Below are 23723 nucleotides of genomic sequence, written 5' to 3' on the forward strand. Positions count from 1 at the left end.
CTCTTGGGCGATACTTAACGGTTAAAAATCTGTATATGTCAATTTTTCAATACAAGTTGAATAAGGGCAAAAATAGCAGAAAAATTCTGGCAACTATGGCTGGCAAGTATAAATTGCCATTTTAGTTACCAGAAGATAAAACCAATAAAAATAATTTTGTAAAACGCCTTTATTTAAACATGGATTTTGATGTTTTTCTAATCTAAGTAAAAAAGTTTTCGTGCTAGAGGTAAAATGAAGCGGGCTGTTGTTTGCTGATGTTTTATTATTCTGAACTTCTAGCAACCCTGCTGTCAACTCATTTTGTGTAAAACTTATTCTATTTTATAAAGTGGAACTAACTAACCATTAAACATAACTATCGTTGTAAAGGTTGAACCTTAAATTCAATAAATTAATCAAATTAATATAATTTTTTACTTAACTAAATTATTTGTATTAGTATAAGTAGCAGTTGAACATAGTTTTTTTAAACTTTGACCAAAAATGAATTTTTATGTATAACTTAAGATAAAACATATTTTAGGATAATTTTTTTGTTAAAAATTTTTATATTTTTTCTTAAACAATATTAAAAAAGTTAAACATGGAAACATGTTTTGATATTGTTTAAAAGTTTTAGTAAGGGGACTGTCTAAACTTTTTTGATAGGGGAAATACATTGTTATGTTCAATAACAAAGTGTTTTCTTTATATAATTGAACAATTTAAGTAAAAAATTATAAGATGAAATTTAATATTATGCCATATTTTGTTATTTGAACTTATTCTTATAATTGAATGAATTTCTAAATGTGTTTGTTTAACTATCTTAATTTATACAGACTTTGTGGTATCTACCTTTTTATGAGACAAAGATAGCTTTCAAAAAAAAAAAAAAAAAAACTAGAGTAAATGTTAGTAAATTAAACATATTACTATATATTAATGCATTGAAAACAAAGTTAAGTCAGTCACTGAAACGTGCACTACTTGGATACAATTAAACGTAATGTTCAGGACAGGACATATTAAAAATCAGTATTAAACTATTGTTTTACTTAAAGTTTCGGTTTTATAACGAACAAATTAAATAAAAAAAAACAATTAGAAATTTTCTTGTGAGTATGTTTTTTATAATTACTTAATATCTGATTAAACCTTAATATTCTTATGTTTTTATATTCAGCAAACAAAATTTCGTCAGACACCTTTTTAGTTTATTTTACGAATAAATCATTTATTGAACATGATCGAAATAAAAAGAACACAATTTAATTATTAAAGTTTGCTCGTAATAAAATAATATCCCTTTTTCTTTTAGCCCCTTGTTTTCGGAAGGATAAGTAATTTCAGTAAGTTTAAGCATTTTCGATTTTTTTTTTATTGAGGGTAATAACCTACATATGTTTTAAAACTTCTATTGGTTTCAATAATGCTGCATTCATTGCTTTAATACAATTATCACTAACCAAGTTTACTCAGTATTGAAGACTATGGATGAGAATTATGCACAAGTTACTGAACAATTGTTAAATAACCAGGTATTTGTTTTTGATTTAAAATAGATCTTTTGTTTGAAATGATCTACTTGAAACAACTAATTTAGTAGTTTTAAGTGCAAAATTTTTTAATGGTAGTATTTTTATACCTTTTAATGTGCTGGAAAAAATGTTAAAAGGTATGCAATTTGATAACCAAAAGGTTTTTTCGTGCACCAAGTCCTTAGACTAAATATTTTGAGCGCTTTTCTTGTGGTTTATGTTAGAAAGGCAATGCTGACAATTAGACATATTTAAAAGTTCAGAAATTTATAAGCTTTGTTTATCACAATGCTCATAATTTTTATTTGTCATTAACTAGATGACCCTAAAAGTTATTGTATTTTTTCATAATTTTTTTGTCAAGTTGTTATATGTTATTTGATCAATTTGAATATTATTTGTTTGTTAATTATTGTTTGTTTTAGAGTACAAAAGATACAAAACAAAATGTATATATCTTCTATAAGAAAAGTATGCAGTTGCTTGTCATGTAAAATTTTCATGATTTATAACTCTTAACATTTAATGTTCATCACCAAAGTTAAACTATTATCATATTGGTGATGATTTTAAATTGAAGTCTGTATTTTTAAAAACTAGGAAAAAATATCCTGGCTCTGGATACTTTTTAAAACCCCTAAAAAAATCAAAGAAAAAACTTGTATTTATCAATATATTATTATTGCAAGTTTATTGTCATACGAAGGACCCAGGCATCAAAACCTAGGCCACTTATACAGAAAGATATACAACAAAAAGACAAAAATGAACCAAAATTGTACATTAAAATGAAAAAAAAACTGAGTTTAACTAATTAAAGTTTCAAAATTAACATAAAAACACAAATTATAACACAAAATTTATAATTCCGATGCTTCCTAAAAGAGAACAACAATATCCTACTTCAACTTCACCCGAACAAATGGTTTCACTCCAAAATTGGTTTCACTTTCATTCGAACGACTGGCTTCACATTATTTGAACAACTGGTTCAGCCTTCATTTGAGTAACTGGCTTAACTTTTATCCATACAACTTGTTTCACTTTTATTTGTATAACTAGAACCGCTTTTATATGAACAACATTTTCACTTTTGTTAGGAGAGCCTGCTTCATATTTACTTTCAAATCTTTAATACTCAGATAACTCAGAATTTGTTGGACTTTCGTAGTAGCTTGATAAATGTTGAGAACACTGACTATAAACAAAACTTAAGAACCCAAGGCCCCTAGCACTTTAACAGGCCAATAAACTATGTATTAAGGAACAGGTTTTGTTATACACAGAGGAAAGGCGCCGCTAATAAAAATAAAGCTATAGGTTAAACCAAACTAGACAAATACAACCAGTGGTTAATGAAGAAATAACAACAAAAAAAAATTACTTATAAATTTTGCTAACAAAATAATTATTTAAATCAAACTTTTTTAACCTTAAACTAAAATGCTCAACTTTTTTACAAGAAACTAATTCGTTTGAAAGCTTATTCCGTAATTCAACTGAACGTTAAAAAAAAGAATTATGCCAAACATTGTTATTGAAATTATGTCTGCATGTAAATTTTCTGCTGTTACCTCTCAGTAATTAAGTACATTTATGAGGTTCAAAAATAGACTGTAATTTAATTGTAGTTTCACTATTAATCAGTTTGAAAAAAGTAATTAAGTCAAACTCAATCCTTCTATACTCTAAAGACTTAATACCAAGTTTTGAGAGTCTATCAAAATAAGATGTGTATGAGATGTTGCAACGGTTAAAGACTGTTCTTGTATATTTTCTTTGAATGGATTCAATATGGTTAATATCTTTCTTCAGGTATGGAGACCAAATTGGTGTGTTGTATTCTAACTTAGGACGAATGTAAACTAGATAAATTTTTTTTAGAATGTTTATATCTGTAGATTTAAAACTCTTTAAAACTTGAAAAGAAATAGTTGATGCAATTTGATAAACGTAATTAATATGGTGGTTCCATTTTAGGTTTTCAGCAATAAAAATTCCCAGATCTTTAAATACTTTAGTTGAAGGTAACCTAACATTGTTTATTCTAAATTCAGAAATGATACTAGATGTATTTTTTTGAATGTTTAGAACCTGACATTTACTAGGATTAAAAACTAGTTTTCTTTCTTTTAGCCAATGATAAATTTTATCCAAAGATTTTTGTAGAATTGTAAAAAAAAATTTAAATTTTAGATTATATGATTTTTATGGTAGAAAAGAATCAGACATACTATTCCCTCTATATTTTTTTTTTTGAAGTTTAAGGAAGCAGTTTTTCATCACTGTATTTTTACTTGTCCTTTTACAAATAAACATTAATCCTAACCAAAAAATAATTAAAAAACTGTCTAACTGGAAAAATCCCTTGGTCACACGTTTAAAATCTCAATACTTAACCTACAAAGTGTGGGAAAAACAATGAAGCTCGAATCCTCAAGCAAGTGTCTGCCGAAACTGCAACAAAAAAAACACATCAACAATTCAATCATGTGATTACTGCCACCAGTGTGAACTCACAATCAGCTGTTGCAAACTTAAATAAATTAATGTATCGTAAAAAATATTAACTCCTATAAAAATATTTAAACGCTAAGAAAAACTTCAGTTACAAAAAAAATTTTTTTCTATATTAAAAATTAAAGAGTTATAAAACAAGAAATATTATAAAATTTGTCAGTATTACGTTGACATAAAAAATAAGTAAATAATAATAAATTAACTGTTGTAAAAAAGACAATAGTAGTAATAATAAAATCAACTGCTAACACAGTAACAAAAAGATGATAAATTAGATACTTTACAATAAATTAATTTATTAAATAATTTATGACAATCATTCTTTCATTTGCCATTCAAACATAAAATCAGGATGGCTGCTAGGGTGCATCTGTTGCCCCTCAAAAATGAAAAATTTGCAATAGAGCTTAGTCTAACTGTTTGTGCATGGCAATTTACATAAATAAAAAACACAAAAAAAAAATAGCTTCCTAGCTTTTACCACCATCATTTAATTTACAACTTTCTGAAAACAACCCCTATATAAATTGTATGGGACCTTAAAATTTTGACCTTTGAGCTTTTGGCTGAAATTTTTTTATAAGTAGCAATTATCATAAAACTATTTTCTGCCCGTCTTCAGACAATTTAAAGAAAGTTTTTGGAGGAATTTCTTGGTTTCTTCAAAAAAAAATAAAAATAACAAAAAATGATAATAAATACAGAAAATCTAAAGATACCTCAATAAAACTGTCCTCAAGTGGTTTTCAGAATTTCAGAATGTGTTTTTGTGATGATTGCTAAAAATAATTTTTAGCCCAAAAGTCAAAGGTCAAAATTTTAAGGTCCTACACAACTTACATAGTGGTTGTTTTCAAAAAAATGTAAATAGCATGACAGTGGTAAAAGCTGGGAAGCTTTTTTTTGTGCTATCCATTCATGTGACTTCTCACCTACAAAAAAAATGGACTAAGCAAAATTACAATGTCGGGGCAACAAATGCACCCAAATGGCCACTAAAGCTGGAACCCTCAAAAAACCTAGAGTTTAAAAAATAAAACTTATATTACCTAGAATTTTAAACAAAAGTATTTTAAATGTCAGTAAAACCTAGAGTGTTTACAAATTTTGCATTTAAAGTAGTATAAATGTGATTTGACACGGAAATTTTATCATAAAGACAAAATTTTTTATTATCTTCAAAATTTTCTGTACAATAAACATTAAAGTAGCCTTACAGTATCTTTTTTAAGTATTTTTATTTTTTTGTAGTATTTTTTTTGTCATTTTTTTCCAACATTTCAGTTACTTTTTTACATATAAATGTAAATGTGTCAATTAAAAACACTATTTTTTTTATTACTAATTTTAATAAACGTTTTGCTTCAATCAAAGGTAAATGTCTCAGTGAAGCAGCCAAAAGCAGTGAGGAACAAACAAAATGTTTGCTTGAGTTTTCATGACATCACATACCAGGTACAAGCCAGACTTGATGAGAAACCCGTGTTTGGAAAGGTCGGCACCAAGACCATATTGAATGGTGTCAGGTTGGATTTTAAATTATTTTATTTCTCATCATTGTGTTTGTATTTGTTCTTTTTTCTTACTCAATTTTTTAAAATCTTTTAAGCAAAAAGTACATAGCTGATTTTACCTGATAGCAGACCTTTTAATTATTATTATGTTATATTGCAAATTTTTTTTCTTTATAACACAAAATAAAGCCAAAAATGCCTGGATTTTGTTTTCAGTGATTATTTAAAGCTTTGTTTGTTAGCATAATGCTTTTTTTTTTAATTTTTCATAGAAAGTTATTTCCTGTCAAATTTTAAAGAAATACATATTTTTTGAAATAATATTAGAGGTCTGCTTAATATTTTGTGTTATTTTTGGTTTTAAGATTTTTGAAATATTTTAAAATAACTGTTTAAAAGTAAGTTTTGTTTTTTTTTATGCTACTTTACTTTACACTGTTTTAAACAAATTTAATTTCTAAAACAGTCGGTTAAAAACGTATCAAAACCTACTAGCTTAGGGCTTTTCAAATTTAAAATTAAGTTTAAGTTTTACTCTGCTTTTTTGCTTTTTATAACAAAAATGATCATATTTACCTTCAATCCTTTTTGTTTTACGAGATTAACTTTTACTTGGCATTATAAACTTTTAAATTTTCAGTAATATTGTTAACTCAGCAGATGCTGGGTTGTAAATTTAAATGTAAATTTGTACCTGATTAAATCTTAAAGTTAGATTAATTTTGTTTAAGAATTGAAACTATTACTACAAAATTTATAAAATTTACTTAAAATTTTTATCATTTTCTGTCAAAATTAAAAGCTAATGCATTAGCAAGTCTGTATATATGTTTTTTTTTTCTGCTTTGATAAGACTGTACTTTTAGTTTCTGGTCGTATTTTACAACAAAGTTTTTAGTTTTCTGACAAAGTAATTACATTTTTGATTTTTGATTAAGTTTTAAAGGAGTCTCAAACTGGCATAAGTTAGTTTTCGTTTTTCTATGAAAATTCAAAAAGTAATAGTGATTTCTTACTATAAAAAAATAATTTAAATATTTTTCAAAAAAAAAAAGAATATCAAACAAAAAACAAACTTTCACAATAACATTGCAGTTCGTAATAAAAGCTCCTTATATTGCCCAGGGTTTCCCCAGACTCATTTAGTAAATGGCCCCCTAGCACAAATTAAAAATACTAGTACCGCTTTATCACATATCACCCTTTTGCTAATTACCTATTTACTTTTTACTTCTTTATAGCCAGTTATTGCTACCAATGCTACCAATGGGTGATTTAGCCCACTTTAAGAGCCTTTTAAATCTTTTAAAACATATACAATTTTTAAAGATTAAGTATGTTTTGTTTTCAAGTTTATAAATTTGTTTGAGTAAGTGTAAAAAATGCAATTAAATGCTTAGTCAAGTGAAAATTAATATCTATTTAAAAAATTAATCAAGAAAGTTTTAGACTAATTAATGAACTAAATCTAAGTAAGTTTGAAGATTGCATTTATTTTGAAATTCAAAATTTACTACTTAAACTTTGTGTTTTAGTACAACTCAAAATTTTTAAATGATATATTTATTGTTATCATTCAATTTGTATTTTTGATAAAGCTAAATGTAAACCTTTAAAACTAAAACTAAAACTTATGCCAAAGAAACTATTTTGAGATTAGTATAAAAACTAAAAATATGTTTTTTATTAGTTACGTTTTGTATAATCTTCAGTACCATCAATAAATTTAGCTTTTGATTCTATTTTTGTTTCACCATACTTTTTGCTACATAAATTAAAAATTTATTAATAAAGCTTTCTTTTAGAAAGTACATTAAGATTTAAAAGATAAATTATTTTAACTCTATTGTAAAAATGTATTATTATAATTTCTTCTGAAAAGACTTTGATTTATATAAGTTTTTGAAATAAATTAAACAAAGTAACAAAACTTTTCAGTGGAGTATTACCTCATGGGTTGAATGCGATAATGGGTCCCACTGGTTCAGGCAAAACTTCGTGAGTTAAAAAAATTATATATATATTTTTTCATAAATAATATAAAGTAAAGCTTTCTGAAAGTTCGTTTCACATATTGTACAATACTTTTTTTTTTTAGTTTTTGTTTCAAATTGTACATAAGTATTTAAATATCTACTTGGCATGATTTACTGTATACTTGACATGAATATATTGATCAATTAAATACATCTTTACTTAAATTTCAGTAAATAAGATATAAGTAGTTAGTGTATTTATTTCATAATGTTTTTATTTTACTTATACTTTTTTTTTGTATGTCCTTGAAGATGTTTTTAAATTTTTTTTAATAGTTTTTTTCATTAATAACTGTTTATACAATATAAAAACTTAATTTGAATAGAAAGCTGCAACATGATATAGAACGTTCGTCATACATATATTATATTAGTTTTATTCTAGTACTATTGAGGTATACACTGCAATGTTCAATCACTACTTTTTTGTTTTAATTGTTTTTCGAGTTATATAATTATATCTTATATTTTTAAACTAAATTACTGTACTTACTTTGTATTAAATTTAATTGAAGTTACAAAAAGCAAAAAACATCATACCAAAAGTTAATACTTTTTTGTATAAATTGTTGGTTTTAAACTATTCTTAACGTGCTACTAGACTTCCTGATAAGACGCAAATCTTGTATTTTCATTTAACCTTCTTAAATATATATTTTTGTTGTCATAATAAATTTAATATTAATCACTCAAATATTAACAACAGGTTGTTAGACGTACTGGCGAAACGAAAAGATCCGAAAGGATTGAAGAAGGGAGAAGTTCTTGTTGACGATCAACTGATGAAGGATGACTTCAGACTCATGAGTGGATACGTTGTTCAGGTCATTATATAATGTAAACTAGTTACAAGTTTATTATGTTCTTCAGGTTATTTTAATTTACAACTTGTAGTAGTTAAAAGGTATACAAGGCCATATTAGGAGGGGTGTCAAGTACTTCAGCTACTCAGTCATAAATGTTATAATATTCAGGTTACAGTTATCAAATGGTAATGCGTTGTCAGGGTTGGCAAAAAAACTGGAATCTTACACATGTAAAGTGATAAAATTATGGTTTAATACAAAAAAAGAATCAATTTTTTTTGTGTAATTTAGAGCTTTATTTATTATAAACACATTTAAAACATGACATTTTTTTTTCGAAACTTATATACTTTTATACACAGTTTTGTACTTTGAATTTAATTTTGTACTTGAAATAGACAAACAATTTGTTCTTTTAAAACTTGAAATTCTTTTTTTAAACCTTTGTCAACCCTAGTTTTTAATTACTTGATGTTACATAGTTTTATTAAATATTAATTTTATTAAATGTTAAATGCAACATGTTGTTAAGGTTGAAGTTATTGATGAAAAGGTATAAGTTTTTAACTTGAGCCAGTTTAATGAGATACTAAAAATTTTAAAGCTTGTGAGAAAAAAAAAGCATAAAAAAATAAAAACAGTATTAGAAGGCAAGGGAGAGGAATTTTTCTACAAAAGGTAATATTGACATTTATTTGGATGCTTGAAATATATGATACAACATACTTTTGAAAAAATGTTATCATGTTTTTCTGGTAATTAAAGTAGCCAATTCAAATATGATGCAAAATTTATCAGTTTTTTTTACCTTCTAATATGTTTTTTGATAAAAGTTCTTCAAAAAGAACAAATGGGCAAAAAACTTTCTAAAAAAAAAAAAGTTTATTAAAACTCTGGTATTGTAAATTCTGACAAAAGCCTCTCAATTAAGACAATGTAGTTATGGGAACTATGAGCGTTCGTGGGAACCTGTACTACTTTAAAAAATACATATTAGATTAAAGTGTAACATACTTGAGATAGGTGCAAACACTTTAATATACTTGTGAGATGTGTTAATTTATTAAGTTTTCAAAATAGTGGTCATATATCATACATCATCAATGCAATAAGAATAGAAGTGCCAAAAGTAGTATTTTATTTAACTAGAAGCAATTATATACTTTAAAAAAATTATAATCTTAACTAAATTTAATCACAAAAAATATATTTATATATTTATTTAGTTTGTGAGTGTTTAACATTCTTGACAATTTGTAAGTTACGAAAGCGTTTAAGTTGTTAATAAAATTATAATGAAAAAGTTTTGTGTCTAGCAATAAAATGGTATAAAATGACCATTTACAAACAGGACGACGTTGTGATGGGGACGCTGAGCGTTCGCGAGAACCTGGCCTTCAGCGCCAACTTGCGGATAAACAACAAGAAGATGAGCAACAAGGAGCGAATGTTGAAAGTTGATCACGTGATCGAGCAGCTAGGACTTGAAAGCTGCGCCAACACTCTGGTTTGTTTGAGTTGTTTTTTTTTTCAAATTAAAACACATGTGTTTTTTCAACAACAAGATAATTAATACGCTAGTTTGTTTTAAAATTTTATGATAGTATATAGACTCTATTTTTATTCCTGGAATTCTAGAAAAGTTTGTTTTCGGTATAAAAAATTTATTAAAATAATCAATTGCATTTTTGTTGGTAGCAATAAATTAGTTGTCCAATGAAAAGAATTGACAACTGTTTTATTTTTAAACTATATGCTTGACAAAAGCATATTAGTTGTAAAAACTTTTAAATTTAGTTAATACAAATATAATTCTGATAAAAAGTGGCAAGCCGTAATCAAAATTACTAATTATGTTTATTCTATGTTTGTGTTCATTTTATCATTATATTTTTGTCACTTCGTCCTTTTCAGTTATTTTGTCATCTAGTGTTAAAATAAAAAAGATTAAACTTTGTGTTCATATGTTTCTTTGTTTTCAAAACTAAGGTTTTTTTATAAATTCACCCTTGTGAAAAACTAAAATGTTATATGAAGTGTTTTAAATTTCTAGTACTGTTCACATGAAATTAATTATTGTTTTTTATGTATACTTTACATAATTAAAATTGCTTAGATTTTTTTTTGCGTTATCAAGTAACATTTTTTTATGGTATAGTATATATATGTTAAAAAAACTATAGATTTTAAATATAGTTGCTATAAAATGTTTTGGCACCAGTATATTAGGAAATAATAGAAACTGAGTTTCGACAATTAAATTTTGTGCATAAGTTAAGAGTTTACAGGGTTGCCACTTTACCTGGAAACCTGGAAAAACCTTGAAAAACCTGGAATTTGACAATTTAGGCTAAAATAACCTGAAAAACCCTGGAATTTTAGAAATTTTTAAAAAAACCTGGAAAAACCTGGAATTTTTAATAACTTTAACATTTTTAGTTGTAAAATTTTGATTTGACACAAAAAATCTTTCAGATAATTAAGATTTTTTGTCATCATCAATTTTTTTTTAATTAAAAAATACATTTAAAGTAACTTTACAGTATCTTTTCAATGCTTTTATTCTATTTAACACAGTTTCTTTAATAGAAATTAACTTAAAACTAAAAATAAACCCAAAAATGTGTATTTTTAAAAACCTGGAAGAAATTTGGAAAACCTTGAAAAATTTTGAAAAAATGAGTGGCAACCCTGAGTTTAAGAAAATAAAATCATGATATAAAATACTCAGTCAAAAATTGTATAACTGATAAAACAACTGTACAGTTTTTGATAATGAAAATAATTTTATTAACTTTATTTTATTGTAAAGTTTTAATTTTAAAAATATAAAATGTTATTTACGACCACAATAAGTTATTGTTTACAAACATATAAACCAGTTTTTACAGTTTACTAAAAATAAATATAAAAAGTCATATCAAATCATAACTAAATTGTATGTTTAGTTTTAAATGTGATTGAGATAAACTTATAAAATTTGATAAATTATTTATACGATAAATAAATTTTTAAAAGCAATCTCGTAAACTTAATAACATGAAAATTTAGTTTATTTGGAAGAAAATATTTCTTTAGATTTATTTGATTTTAAATCTGTTAATTTACATCCACAAAATACTGATACTTGATTAGACATAAGTAAAACTTTTTATATAGTTTATTAACAGAAATATCAAAATAATTGCTAGTATGTTACAACTTTACTATCATAAAAAAAAAATCGTTAAAGTATCATTTTAATTTTTCCGATATATCTTAGTCAAAGTTTAGCTTTTACAAACATAAAGGTTGTATAACACTTTAAGAAGCTGTTTTTATTACTATACTGAGAACACCTTTAGAAATACTACCGGTTAAAACCCTAATTGTTAGAGAAAAATAAACAATAACAGTTTTTATAATTATGCTAATTGTATGAAAAAACGGTTAAAATGTTGTAGTTAAAGGCTTTGTTCTTAATATAAAATTTAAGTCTATAGCTAAACAGCTCTTATTTAAAAGCTTTCTAGTAGTTTATATTTTATTTACCAACTTATTTAGATCAGAAAAACTTCTGTTAAAGTGTATACAAGTAAGACTTTTTTTTACAACTTTCGCTAAATGAAATTAAATAAGTTTTTACTAAAACAATCTTTTATTGTTTCTGGTTTCAATCCAAAAGTAGCTTATTGGTTACAAAATGTTTACAGTAGAATATTAATAAGTTTTTGCGGTAAAACTTTGCATATTAACACTAGTAATACCGCATGATATAAATCACATGAGTATTCGCTAGTAGCTTCAGGCGATTTTTTGCAATACTCTAAACATTATGGTTGACAGTATTATTTCGCATCCTACAAGCAGAACTTGTTAAAAATTTATAATTTTTACATACAAGCGTATGACAGTGATTTGTTTGTGTTGTTTAGTTTAAAAAATCTGTCCTTTCAAATTTTAGTAATATATAAATTAAACAAACAAATCAATTTTATAAATTTACACCATTTAAATGAATTTATTTCTCTGCTTTATATATATTTTTGTTTACTAAGTTATACTTGTATAAATGTTATGTGGTGAAAGGAAGATGAAATTTTATATATTTATATCAACAATAAATAAAAAATTAGTAATATAAAATCAGGTGGGAAACGAGTTTGTGCGAGGGGTATCTGGCGGTGAAAGGAAAAGAGTGAATATCGGCATGGAGCTGATACTCGATCCTCCGGTACTGTTCCTCGATGAACCGACTACCGGTCTGGATGCCAACACCGCTAATCAGATCGTGTTACTACTGTACAAGTTTGTGTTTTTTATCTATTATACGTATATGTAATCATTAACCACCGCTAATGAGATTGTGTTATTTTTTATAAGTTTTTTTACGTCATAATAATTTTTTTTAGTCTGTTGTAATAACTCTACAGTTTCTAATGAACATAAATTTTAATGTAATAATTTTAAAGCATATTTTTTTGACTGATCATATTAGAAAGTGTGTTTTAATTAATATTTAATTTAAGTATTGATAAGTATGATCTTAATAAAATGTGCACAATTACACAAATAAACAGTATATGACTGAAAATATTTTTACACAGACTGGCAATGGGGGGTAGGAACGTGATAATGTCGATACACCAGCCCAGATACTCGATATTCGCGTTATTCGACAGATTGGTGCTACTCAGCAGGGGTAGTGTTGTTTACATGGGCGAAGCTAAAGAAAGCGTGCAGTATTTCAAAAGTATAGGTATTGATTTTTCTATATTGAAACTAAACTACTAGAATTATAATATATTATTTTAAGTACAAGAATGCTTATGAAATTGATGTTTTTTATCATAGAAAACAAACAAAAAAGTAAGCCGCTTCCTTTTATTGGAATTTTCAATGAAGGTTTGATTATAAGTTTAATAGTTACCGAGTTTGTCTTAATGTTAAATTGTTAAATAAATGTATAGATTAATTTTTTGTTCAAATACTTTTCTATTTTCTTTTTTTTTGAATTTTCAAAGAGTTTTTAAATACTAGTTAGTCAAAATAAAGCAATCTGGTTTTTTAACGATATTAAAAGGTGTTGTTGTTTTGTTTATGAATATAGTATAAATATAAACTATAACATTCAAACTATAATATGTAACAAACTACTAATAGTATAATTATTTACTGACTTGAAGTTACAGGGAATATTCAAGGCTCACTGATGAAAAATATATTTAACGAATTGTTGTATATTAGTAGGTTAAAGGTTTAATATTTTTAAAATCGTTCGGATTCAATTTTATGAAAACCAAACTAGCTGTAACTTAAATTGAATGAATTTAATCACTACTTGTTAGTTTAGTATTTGTAAAAAATTCAGCAGGGGCTATGGTAGTATTGAGTTTAGCTATTTAATTTCAAAATTTTAAGTACAGTGCTTCCTCGCTAACCCGGCCAAGTTGGGCAAGATTTTTTTGAAAATACGGCCGGATTTGCCTTTGGCCGGATAAGAACAAAATATTGCTTTTTTACAAATTATCTACCTTAGTTATGTAATGAATGTATATAACAAAATGCCTCTCTCTACTTTTTTTGCCGTTTTAGCAGCTCCAATTAGTCCCAGCTCCTCCTTTTCGGCTTTAAACTTTTTGAACTTTTCTTCGCCTCTCAAAATGTCATTTGAAGTTGACTTACCAATGTTAAACTGGCTCATTATAACAGCTTTAGGCACATTATTGTTTGCCATTTCGCAAACTTTTAACTTGTTTTCAATTGTTAGTTGAACGCGTTTTCGTTTCTTTGCTGTCTTATCCATTTTTTAACCAGATATGTTGATTGTAGTATATTAAAGTGTAACTTGCTTAGCAAAGACAGAAAAATTGCAAATGAATAATAAACAAGTTTGTTACAACTGAGCGGGAAAAGTATGAAAAAAAAAAACTTAAGATTATACAAATGATACTTTATTATGACGTAACAATATATTGCTTGCATACTTATAAAACGTAAATTGAATACTTTTTTGAAGTAAAATGAAATTAAACGCTAAAAACGCTAAAGTAAATAAGTCGACTTCTCGACTAAAACCGGCCGGATTAGCGAGGAACCGGATTAGCGAGGACCGGATTAGCGAGGAAGCACTGTACAATGAGATTAATCACTGTTGTTGATAACCTAATTTCAGCCAAGAACTTTAGATTAACCCGAGACATTCAATAAATACTATAAAAAACTTTAAAAAATGTTTAAAAACTAAAGTATAACTTACTAAAAAATTTAAACTTAAGTCACTCATTTTTAAAAATTGATTTATTAAATTAATTTTGCGCATCGTCAGAATAAGCTTGCTAAAAACCGATAAAAGTATGGTGTGAGTTTAGTTATATATAACGATTTTCAGATGTCTAGCTAAAAATAGTTACGTCATAAAGAGTTGAGCTTAAAAATATGTTTAAAAGGTCTAAATTTGAGTTAAGGTATACTTTACTGATTTTAAGTTATTTTTAAGACGAAGTTTTTACAATAAAAACATTTAAGATAGTAAACGCTTTACTTGAAGTTAAATAAAAATACAAACTACCAAAAAACGACACTAATAAAACTAAAAACATACTTATAAAGTTATAAGTTGTAAAAATCTCGTTGTTTACAAACTGTCGGTTTGCAAATTTTAATGAACAATAATTCTAGAACTGAGAGATGGTAAGAGTTTCTCACATTTAAATTTAGTTAAATTCAGAGTAAACTTAAATTAAAAGTAAAAGAACTTAAAGTTTTAAATGTGTAGTACCTTACAAAAAAAAATCTAATAGAGCTAGATTCCTTTACTCGTTTTATTTTTGTAATGTTTTATTTTATATGTTAGGTTACGAATGCCCTGCATATCACAATCCTGCTGATTTTTACTTGGACGTTGTCGGTGGAAACATTAAAACTTCACAAATTATTGAGAAAGTAACTGCTAAAAAAGGTTTCGTTTGTTTTATCGCTATGATTTTGTTTTAGTAGTAGTTGTCAACTCCAAGGAAAATATTAATATTTTTATTTATTTTTTGCATTTTTTAGCTACAACTTCGAGCTGGAAGCTGTTAAATAAAAAAACTCGTAAAAGTTTCGAGTAATAAAAAGTATTTGTGTTATCACACACATTCAGTTAAGCATTTCACAATTACAGTTTAGCTTTGCTTTAAAAAAAAAAAAACAAAAGAATAAAAAAATACATTCGCATGCTCAATTTAAACTACAAGCAAATGACTATTAGTCATGTTGTATAAATTAAATTATTATTTATAAAAACTAAAAACAAAATTATTTTATGCACTCTGTATAAAGTACAAGCACGTGATAATTAAGGCTTTGTCAAATAGTTTTATTGTGTTCATAAAACAATAAACATAAATTATATAGGAGAGACAAACCACTACGAAATAATGAACGCGTTGAACGAAAACGAAAAAGAAGATACATTTCTATCACTGATTTCATCTTATGAAAACAGTGACATTTACAAAAGAGAAAAGGCTAAAATTGATGTTGGTTTGTTTTAATGATTTATTTTACTATGAAACCATAAAAAAACAAAAGCTCTTAATATTTTGTTACAGTATTTTTAATTTTTATATAAGAAAGTATTAAGTTATTTCAATAATCATTTCATCAAAAATTTTGTGTTATTTATTTTTACTTTAATTTGTGGATATTGACAAAAGTATATTTAAATTAAAATAAGCGTTTTTTTATTACAGTTTAATCATAGATAAAAATATTATATTCATGCTTAAGATATTGAATTTTTAAAGCTTAAGATAATGAATGTTTAGATAAATATTTTTTTTTTCCAGGAAATTTGGAATCGAGCCAGCGCTAATTTTTCGGTGAAACACAAACAAAGAGAAGAATACGCCAACTCATTTTTAACACAGGTAATAAAAATATTAATATGTAGATTTAAATTATATTCTTGGTTAAGAAAGTTTTATCTGAGTAAAAATTATTACAAGCGGAATGTACAATTCAAATTATAATTTTAATAAATATAAACTAAATCTATATAATAAACTTTAAAATATACAAAAAATTAGTGTAAGTTTGAATTCCAAGAAAAGTTTACATTAAAAAGAAACATTATTTAAATAGTTTTTTTCATACATTAGCAAGTTCTCAAGTATTAAATTTTTTGTGAAATGAAGCATAAAATATTAAATTAGTTTACTATGTAAAGTTCATATAAGTACAATTTACAACACTTTTTAATTAATTTTATTTAAAATTCTCATTATTTATTTAGAAATTAAAAATAAAAGTTATATCAATCATAATTAATTTAATGTTTAACCGAACACAGTGTACTAAATTCGTACATGAAGTTTTTACATTTTAAATTTTAAAAGTTTTCAATCAGATAATTGTTCGAACACGTTCAAAATCCACCCGCGTTTAAAATCCACCCAGTTAAATTCGAGAACCGCTTACCGATCGAGGGTTAGAGGGGGTAACAGTGATGGTGAAAAATAAATAAGAAATTAATAAAAAAATGCCAAAAAGTTATATAAAATAAATAGTTAAATAAAGAAAATAAAAAAAAAATATCGGGTGGTGTTTGAACGCGGGCGGATTTTTATCAGGTGGATTATGAACGCGGGTGGATTTTGATAGTATACCTAATTGTAATTTATTCAAACCAAAGCTTATTTTAAGCACTACGTAGTAAACTTTCAGTTAAGAATACTTCTAAAACAAACTTCACTTAACCTTATAAGAAATAATTAAAATAACGACAAGAATGACTTCTATATAAAATTTAGTACAAATACTTTCGGTTAACAATACTTCTGAAAAGAACGTCACCTAACCTTTTTTTTTTTATAAATAAAGAAATGATTAAAATAATGACAATTATAAGTTATATATAGCATTTGATATAAAACTTTCAGCTGAGAATACTTTTGAAACGGACGTCACTGAACCTGATAAGAAACCCGATGACAATGATAGCGCAGAAAATACTCATGGTAATATTCGGTGTGCTGATTGGTTTGATATTCTTCCAATCAAACATGAGTCTGGCCGGTTTGCAAAACAGGTTAATTTATATTTGTTTTATGGTAAAGTATTTACTAAAAATGTATTGATCTTTTAAGTTTCTGAAAATTTATTGCCTTTTATACAACCAATATAATAATATACATGTATTTCTACTAAATAACTATGCAAAAGCATTTAATTTTTTTTTCATTACATGTGTTTAAAAAACTTTAAAGCATATATAGTTGTTTTTGAAGATTTTTAACCAAATTGTGTTATAAACACATGTACAATAATACTATAAATTTGAAAAATAATATATCAACAGAGCTGGATGCTTTTTCTTTCTAGCAACTTCGCAAGTTATGTCTAATTTGTCAGCATTGCAAGTTTTCATCAAAAATAGAAAATTTTACAGGTCTGTTACTTAGCTCAATTTATTCCTTAACATGCGTAGTAATTAACTAGTAATAAAGTATACAATATTACACATAGCGTAAATGTACAGTTAAAAAAAACTAGCTTTTTTAAATAATCGTTTCAGTTTTAAACAAAACTTTAACACTAGTATAAAAATATATAAAAAAAATGTTGATCCACTCAATTTTAAAATACCAGCTTGCCTTAGCAAAACTTCAAAAAACTATCTTGTAAATACAAACACTTGCTAAATAATTTTCGAATACTTTATTTTGTGTACTAGTATTTAAAGTTCTTTTTATCTTCCTTTTACAGGCACGAATCGGCTTCAGGTTACTACAGGGCATCAGTGTATTTCTTCTCCCAGGTATTTGTTTAGTTATTGATACTATATTAATTATGTATTTTATATTAATGAATATAAAAATATTGACAGGTTATCGGTGATTTGATACCAAACAGAATCATACCAAACTTCATATTTTCATGCATCATCTACTTCATGATTGGTCAGTTATAATATTATACTTATTTGTTATATACTAAATTATTTTTTTTTGCGTCAACTAGTTGTATGTGTGGCTGATAATTCATATGCATCATCTATTCTATGATTGGTTAGTTTAATAAGATACTAAGTTGTTTTATAAAAACAAGCTTTATAAATTATAAATAAGGTATTATTTGTTTTCCTTTATCAAAATACTCTATTTATATTTGTGTATTTAATCAAACATATGTTAAAATATTGGTTGTATATAACAAAAAAAAATTATTACTTGTTTTATTTAAAACAAATATTAAATGTCATAAAACTTTTTGTTAAGCATTACTTATTATCAATGAAAAGTTGTGTATAAACTGCAAACATAAATAGGCTGATATAAGTTTGTTTTAAAATCTTACACTTACCCTACTTACATTATTACTGCATTATTAATAGGAAAGTTGAGTATTCTAGAGCAGGGTTTTTCAAACTTTTTTTCGAATGGCCCCCTTCAACAAGATTACTCAAAAAACCATTAAAAACGCCTAAGACCTTTTATTTGTTCTTTATCAACAACTTCAGAATATCTAGTGTAAGTTTTAAGCTATGACCTTGTGGCCCCCATTTGGCCCCTTTGCTGCTTATGGCTCCCTAAATATTTGTCATGGCCCTAAAGGGGGCCACTTTACCTGTTTAGGAAACCCTAATCTAGAGTCTAGATGACAGTTACAAAATTCAATAGTTATTACACATTAAGCAATCTTTACTTTTCTTATACTTTACTACTTTAATTTGTCTCATATTTTTTTTTAGTTAGTGACTAAGTTATAAATATTGCTGTAACTTGACAGTCTTGTTATTAATATAATTTACTTATTGTTTAAAAATCCGACAACTTCACTGTCAATAACAAAAAGTTATTGAACACAGTATTAAATGTGTAATAACTGCTTTATTTGAAAGTATTTTCTATTTACTTGCTACTAATAAAATTTGAAAAGTTAGTAGAAAACTTTTATTATTGTTTCTAACAGGATTGAAAGCAACACCGATTAATTTCTTCTTCTTTGTACTTACTTTATTCAGTACAACAATTAGTGCTAGTTCGATCGCTTTTCTGGTTCGTTTAAAGTTATAAAAAAAAATTTGGTAGTACTAAGTCTTAGTTAGAGATAAAAAAAAACATTCAAATGTTTAAATGATAAAGTTAAAAAATTTTTGAACTCATTTAAAAGTAAATTTACACATTAAGCTAAATAGCAAAACATACAACTTCGTTTATTTTTTAAAGCATTTTTTAAATAAACTAATTGAAAATTAATATTAACTGTCCTTAACAAATATATATTACTTTTGAGTTCAAATTGTAAAGGTGAAGCTCTCTTTATTATTACAAAGTATAAAAATACTACAACTTATAACATATCAAACTTCTACGCTATATAATAAAACCAATCATTCAAAGGTATCGGCATCAGTAGAGTTGTTCGCAGTGGCTAACGTGTTGGTGTCACTCCCGTACATACTAATGATGCTGTTCAGCGGATTCCTTGCCAATGTTGAAACCATACTAACGTGGCTCGCATGGTTCAAATACCTATCAATACTCAGATACTCCGTCAATGTGAGATATGTTTATTTGTTTTTAAGTATGTTTAGTTTTTACTTGTACATAAAATATAAAATACTATTAAGTTTATTTATATTGTTATTATCATCACCTATAAATAAGCAAATACTCCGTCAATGTAAGATTGTTATTAATTAATTTATTAGTTCACATATATTAGGAAAGATGTTTTAAGTTGTATTGTTGAAGTACCTATACATAGTAAGATACTCTGTTAATGTAAGATACGTTCTAGTTTGTTTCATTTTACTTGTTTGAGGTGAGATGCAAGTTATGAGTGTTTTGAGCTTTTTGTATTACTGATTTTCTTTTGTAATGAGTAATTTTGACGAGATTCAAAATTGTAAGGACGTTACTTTTGTTAAAAACTTATGACCATTAAGATTGGTTCACTGCTCTGAGCTCTCAAGTTATGCTTATAGATGTTCATTTAACATATTAATTGATAACGTGCAAGAGGTAATATATAAATAAAGTTTAAGGGTTTAGGGGTAAAGTCTTTATTTTTTTTATAAAGCCCTCTTTGAGAAATAAAAAACGCTTAGGCCTCCTCTCTCAAAAAACTAATGTTAAATACACATAAGACTCTTTTTTTGCTCTTAGCTATCAACTTTAGAATATCTAGTGTAAGTTTCAAGTCATGGCCTTAAAGTCCACCTGCGGCCCCTTTGTTTGCATTATATCTAGTTTAACTTTTAATTATGGCTTCAAGGCCTCTTCAAAGCTGATGGTCCCCTAAAATTCTGACATGGCCACCAAGGGGGCTATGTGGCTTACTTTAGAAAACCCTGGGTTTAAGTTTATAGGGTTGCTGTAAAGCCAAGATTGGGGCGTTAGTTAATTACAATTTTTAGATGGTTATAATTTCAGAGATTAAGCTAAATGCGTTGGGTTCAATAGTAATGTTTAAAGGCAACAAGTACTTAAAATATACTGTAAAAGGTTTGATATGGAATAACTTTAAACCGAGAAAAAGATACTTTATTTTTAAAACTAAACCTCAGCTTCAAGTATGACTTCTGGCCAGTTTAAATAATGTCACAACTTTGCTTTTACTAAAACCCAAAGGTTTTTGTAATTTTTTTAATAAACTAAAGCTTGTGTATTTTAAACAGGCGCTCACAGTAAACGAAATGTCGGGGCTGGTATTCTACGATCAACCAGAAAGAGAAGGATTCACTGGAGTGTCGTGTATTAATAAAACTAACAACTTGCCCATTGCTAGATGGTTAGTATATGGTATTATTTAATATTCACTGGTTTGTCGTGCATTAATAAAACTAGTAATTTGCCCATTGCTAGATGGTATTGATTGTAACTTGATCAAGTTAAGTAGTACAATATATTCTAAAATAGTTAGTTGTTTCAAGAGTAAATTGAACTCAATTTAATTTACAATTTGACGTTGAAAATTTATCTTAAACTCATTCAATATTTTTTTTCTTTAGTGTATCATATTAAGTATATAATTTGAAACACAAAGAGAAGGATTCACTGGCGTATCGTGCGTTAATAAAACTAACAATTTGCCCATTGCTAGTTGGTTAGTTGTTTTAATGCTTGTTTAAATTAAGTTATGTAATAAATTTAATATACAGGGTTGTAACTTTACCTGGAAACCTGGAAAAACCTGGAATTCAACAATTTAGGCAGAAATAACCTGGATAAACCTGGAATTTGAGAAAATTTGAATAAAACCTGGAATTTTGATCAAAAAACCATGAAAAACCTGAATTTTTAATAATTTTAACATTTTCAGTAGTAAAATTTCGATTTGACACAAAAAAAACTATCATATAAATGAGACTTTTTGTCAACATCAAATTTTTTTTTATTTAAAAACACACTTAATGTAACCTTCCAGTATTTTTTCAATGATTTTATACTGTTAAACACAGTTTTTTATGTAGAAACTAACTTGAAACTAAAAATAGACCGAAAAATGTGTACTTTTAAAAACCTGGAAAAAAATTTAAAAACCTGAATTTTTTTTTGAAAAAACGAGTGGAAACACTGTATATAGTCAGTTGTTACAAGACTGAAGTAAACTCAATTTAGTTTAACAATTGAAAAAATTTTATGTTTAAAACACTTGTATTAAAAATTAAAAGACTTCAAAATCTTGCTCAAACAGTTTGAAAGAGTGTATCATAACTGTTTGAAATTAACTGCTTTTAGTTTAATAGTTATTGTCAGGTAGCAATCAAATTACTTTACTACAGTTTAACCTTTTAGGTAAAAAATTTTTTAAATTATAAATTGCAGTTTTTAACAATAATAAAACAAGTGTTACTGATCAAGCTGTTTCTATTTAGTATATTTCCTTACAACTTTAGACACTATTTGATTCAAACAATTGTTTCACAATTTAACAGGAGACGACTATATTTTCAATTAAGATAAAAACATTACCATTTAAACAATTACTGATTTAAACATTTATTCACAGTACAACGGGATAGGAATACATGAAAAATAAAAAACAAACAACACCTTAATATTGTTAAATCTTTCTAGCAAGTTAATTGGAAAAAATCAATTGTCGGTTTTCAATTTAAAATTAATTACTTAAACACTCATTGTACTATAAGCTTTTTCTTTTACACTTCAAGCAAAGTTTTAAGATAACTTATAGTAAAGTATCTATGATGTAAAAACTTATTAATTAAACATTTCTTCACAATACCACAGTAGATACTTATATGAAATTTTTATAATCTAAATTAACAATATTACTAACTAATTAAAACTTCAGCTTTCAACATTTCTGATGGCAGTACAGTAGGAGATAGCTGTGTTTTATAATAAAAATCAAATAATATTATTTAAATATTTAACACTATTTATTTTATCTCAACAGTACAACATGAGAGGACTATATTTTCAATTAAGATAAAATCATTGGCATTTTAAATCTTATTTATTAAATATATCATTCACAGTACCACGGGAGAAGCTTACATGAGAAGCCAGGGTATAGAGTACGGTGTGTGGGGTTTGTGGAAGAACATTCTGGCATTACAAACAATAGCAGTGGTGCTACTGGCGCTCACTTATGTGCAATTGAGAAGAATCAACAAGTATAAGTGAATAAAAATTAGAATAGTATTAAATTTTTTTAGAAATTTGGAATTATCAAAGTTTTGTCTAGTCAGATTTTTAAGAAAAAAAGGTATCAATGTTTATATATACAATACTTTTTTTTCTTAGCTGAAGTTAGTCATTAATTGAAAAATTTGTGTATCATTATATATATTTTCTTTTTATTAAGTTTCTAGCCCTGATATACGTGCAAATGAAAATAATTTACAATTATGAACAAAAGCTATTGCTATAGATGTTAAATTGGTAAAAACTAATCAATTTTTTTTTTTAATTTTTATCTGTAGTTCGCTTTAATTTTCATTTCATTTTTTTATAGACAAGTTTTTCGAGCAGATATTGACAAGCTTTAAGCTTACTCTTTTGACTAAACAATCTATAGCCAAATTTATTAATTGTTGCCTTACATATAAAAATCAAAATATTTAACGGGTTTTATATACTTCAGCATATCTTTTGGTAATTACACAACTGTATATTTTAATACTTTACACAAAAAACTATAGTTTTTATTACGTCTGCTTAAAACAAGTACTTATTGCACCTTTTTTTTTTGCATATATTTTAGCTTGTTTTAAACTTAGCTTTAATAACAAAACACAATTTTTGCTTCTTTTTAACAAAGTGTGCTGTAATTGTTTTTAACTTACTCTATCATTTACAAACTTGAAAAAACTACTTTATTTTACAG

The 23723-nt window shown here is 26.0% G+C and overlaps 1 protein-coding gene across 1 annotated transcript; it reads left to right on the plus strand.

The window, feature by feature from the left end:
* Nucleotides 1–1432: 1432 nt before the first annotated feature.
* Nucleotides 1433–23723, plus strand: LOC145833320 (broad substrate specificity ATP-binding cassette transporter ABCG2-like). Its single transcript, XM_082940537.1, has 18 exons — nucleotides 1433–1523; nucleotides 5418–5569; nucleotides 7496–7555; nucleotides 8300–8417; nucleotides 9751–9906; nucleotides 12529–12686; nucleotides 12986–13137; nucleotides 15235–15339; nucleotides 15777–15901; nucleotides 16211–16291; nucleotides 17303–17451; nucleotides 17722–17811; nucleotides 18129–18180; nucleotides 18250–18322; nucleotides 19335–19420; nucleotides 19766–19924; nucleotides 21046–21158; nucleotides 22873–23723. The coding sequence occupies exons 1-18, from the start codon at nucleotides 1476–1478 to the stop codon at nucleotides 23018–23020; spliced, it is 2025 nt and encodes a 674-aa protein (XP_082796663.1). The 5' UTR covers nucleotides 1433–1475; the 3' UTR covers nucleotides 23021–23723.

Source organism: Thalia democratica, chromosome 1 (assembly GCF_965202585.1).
Source record: "Thalia democratica chromosome 1, ktThaDemo2.hap1.1, whole genome shotgun sequence".
In the NCBI taxonomy this organism is placed as follows: Eukaryota; Metazoa; Chordata; class Thaliacea; order Salpida; family Salpidae; genus Thalia; species Thalia democratica.

What these genes read in the sequence shown, in the direction of transcription:
- LOC145833320 (XM_082940537.1), top strand. Translation starts at nt 1,476, where the DNA reads ATGGATGAGAATTATGCACAAGTTACTGAACAATTGTTAAATAACCAG. An exon ending in TGAGTGGATACGTTGTTCAG is followed by an intron (nt 8,418 to 9,750) that starts GTCATTATATAA and finishes ATTTACAAACAG; the next exon opens with GACGACGTTGTGATGGGGAC. An exon ending in AAAGCTGCGCCAACACTCTG is followed by an intron (nt 9,907 to 12,528) that starts GTTTGTTTGAGT and finishes ATATAAAATCAG; the next exon opens with GTGGGAAACGAGTTTGTGCG.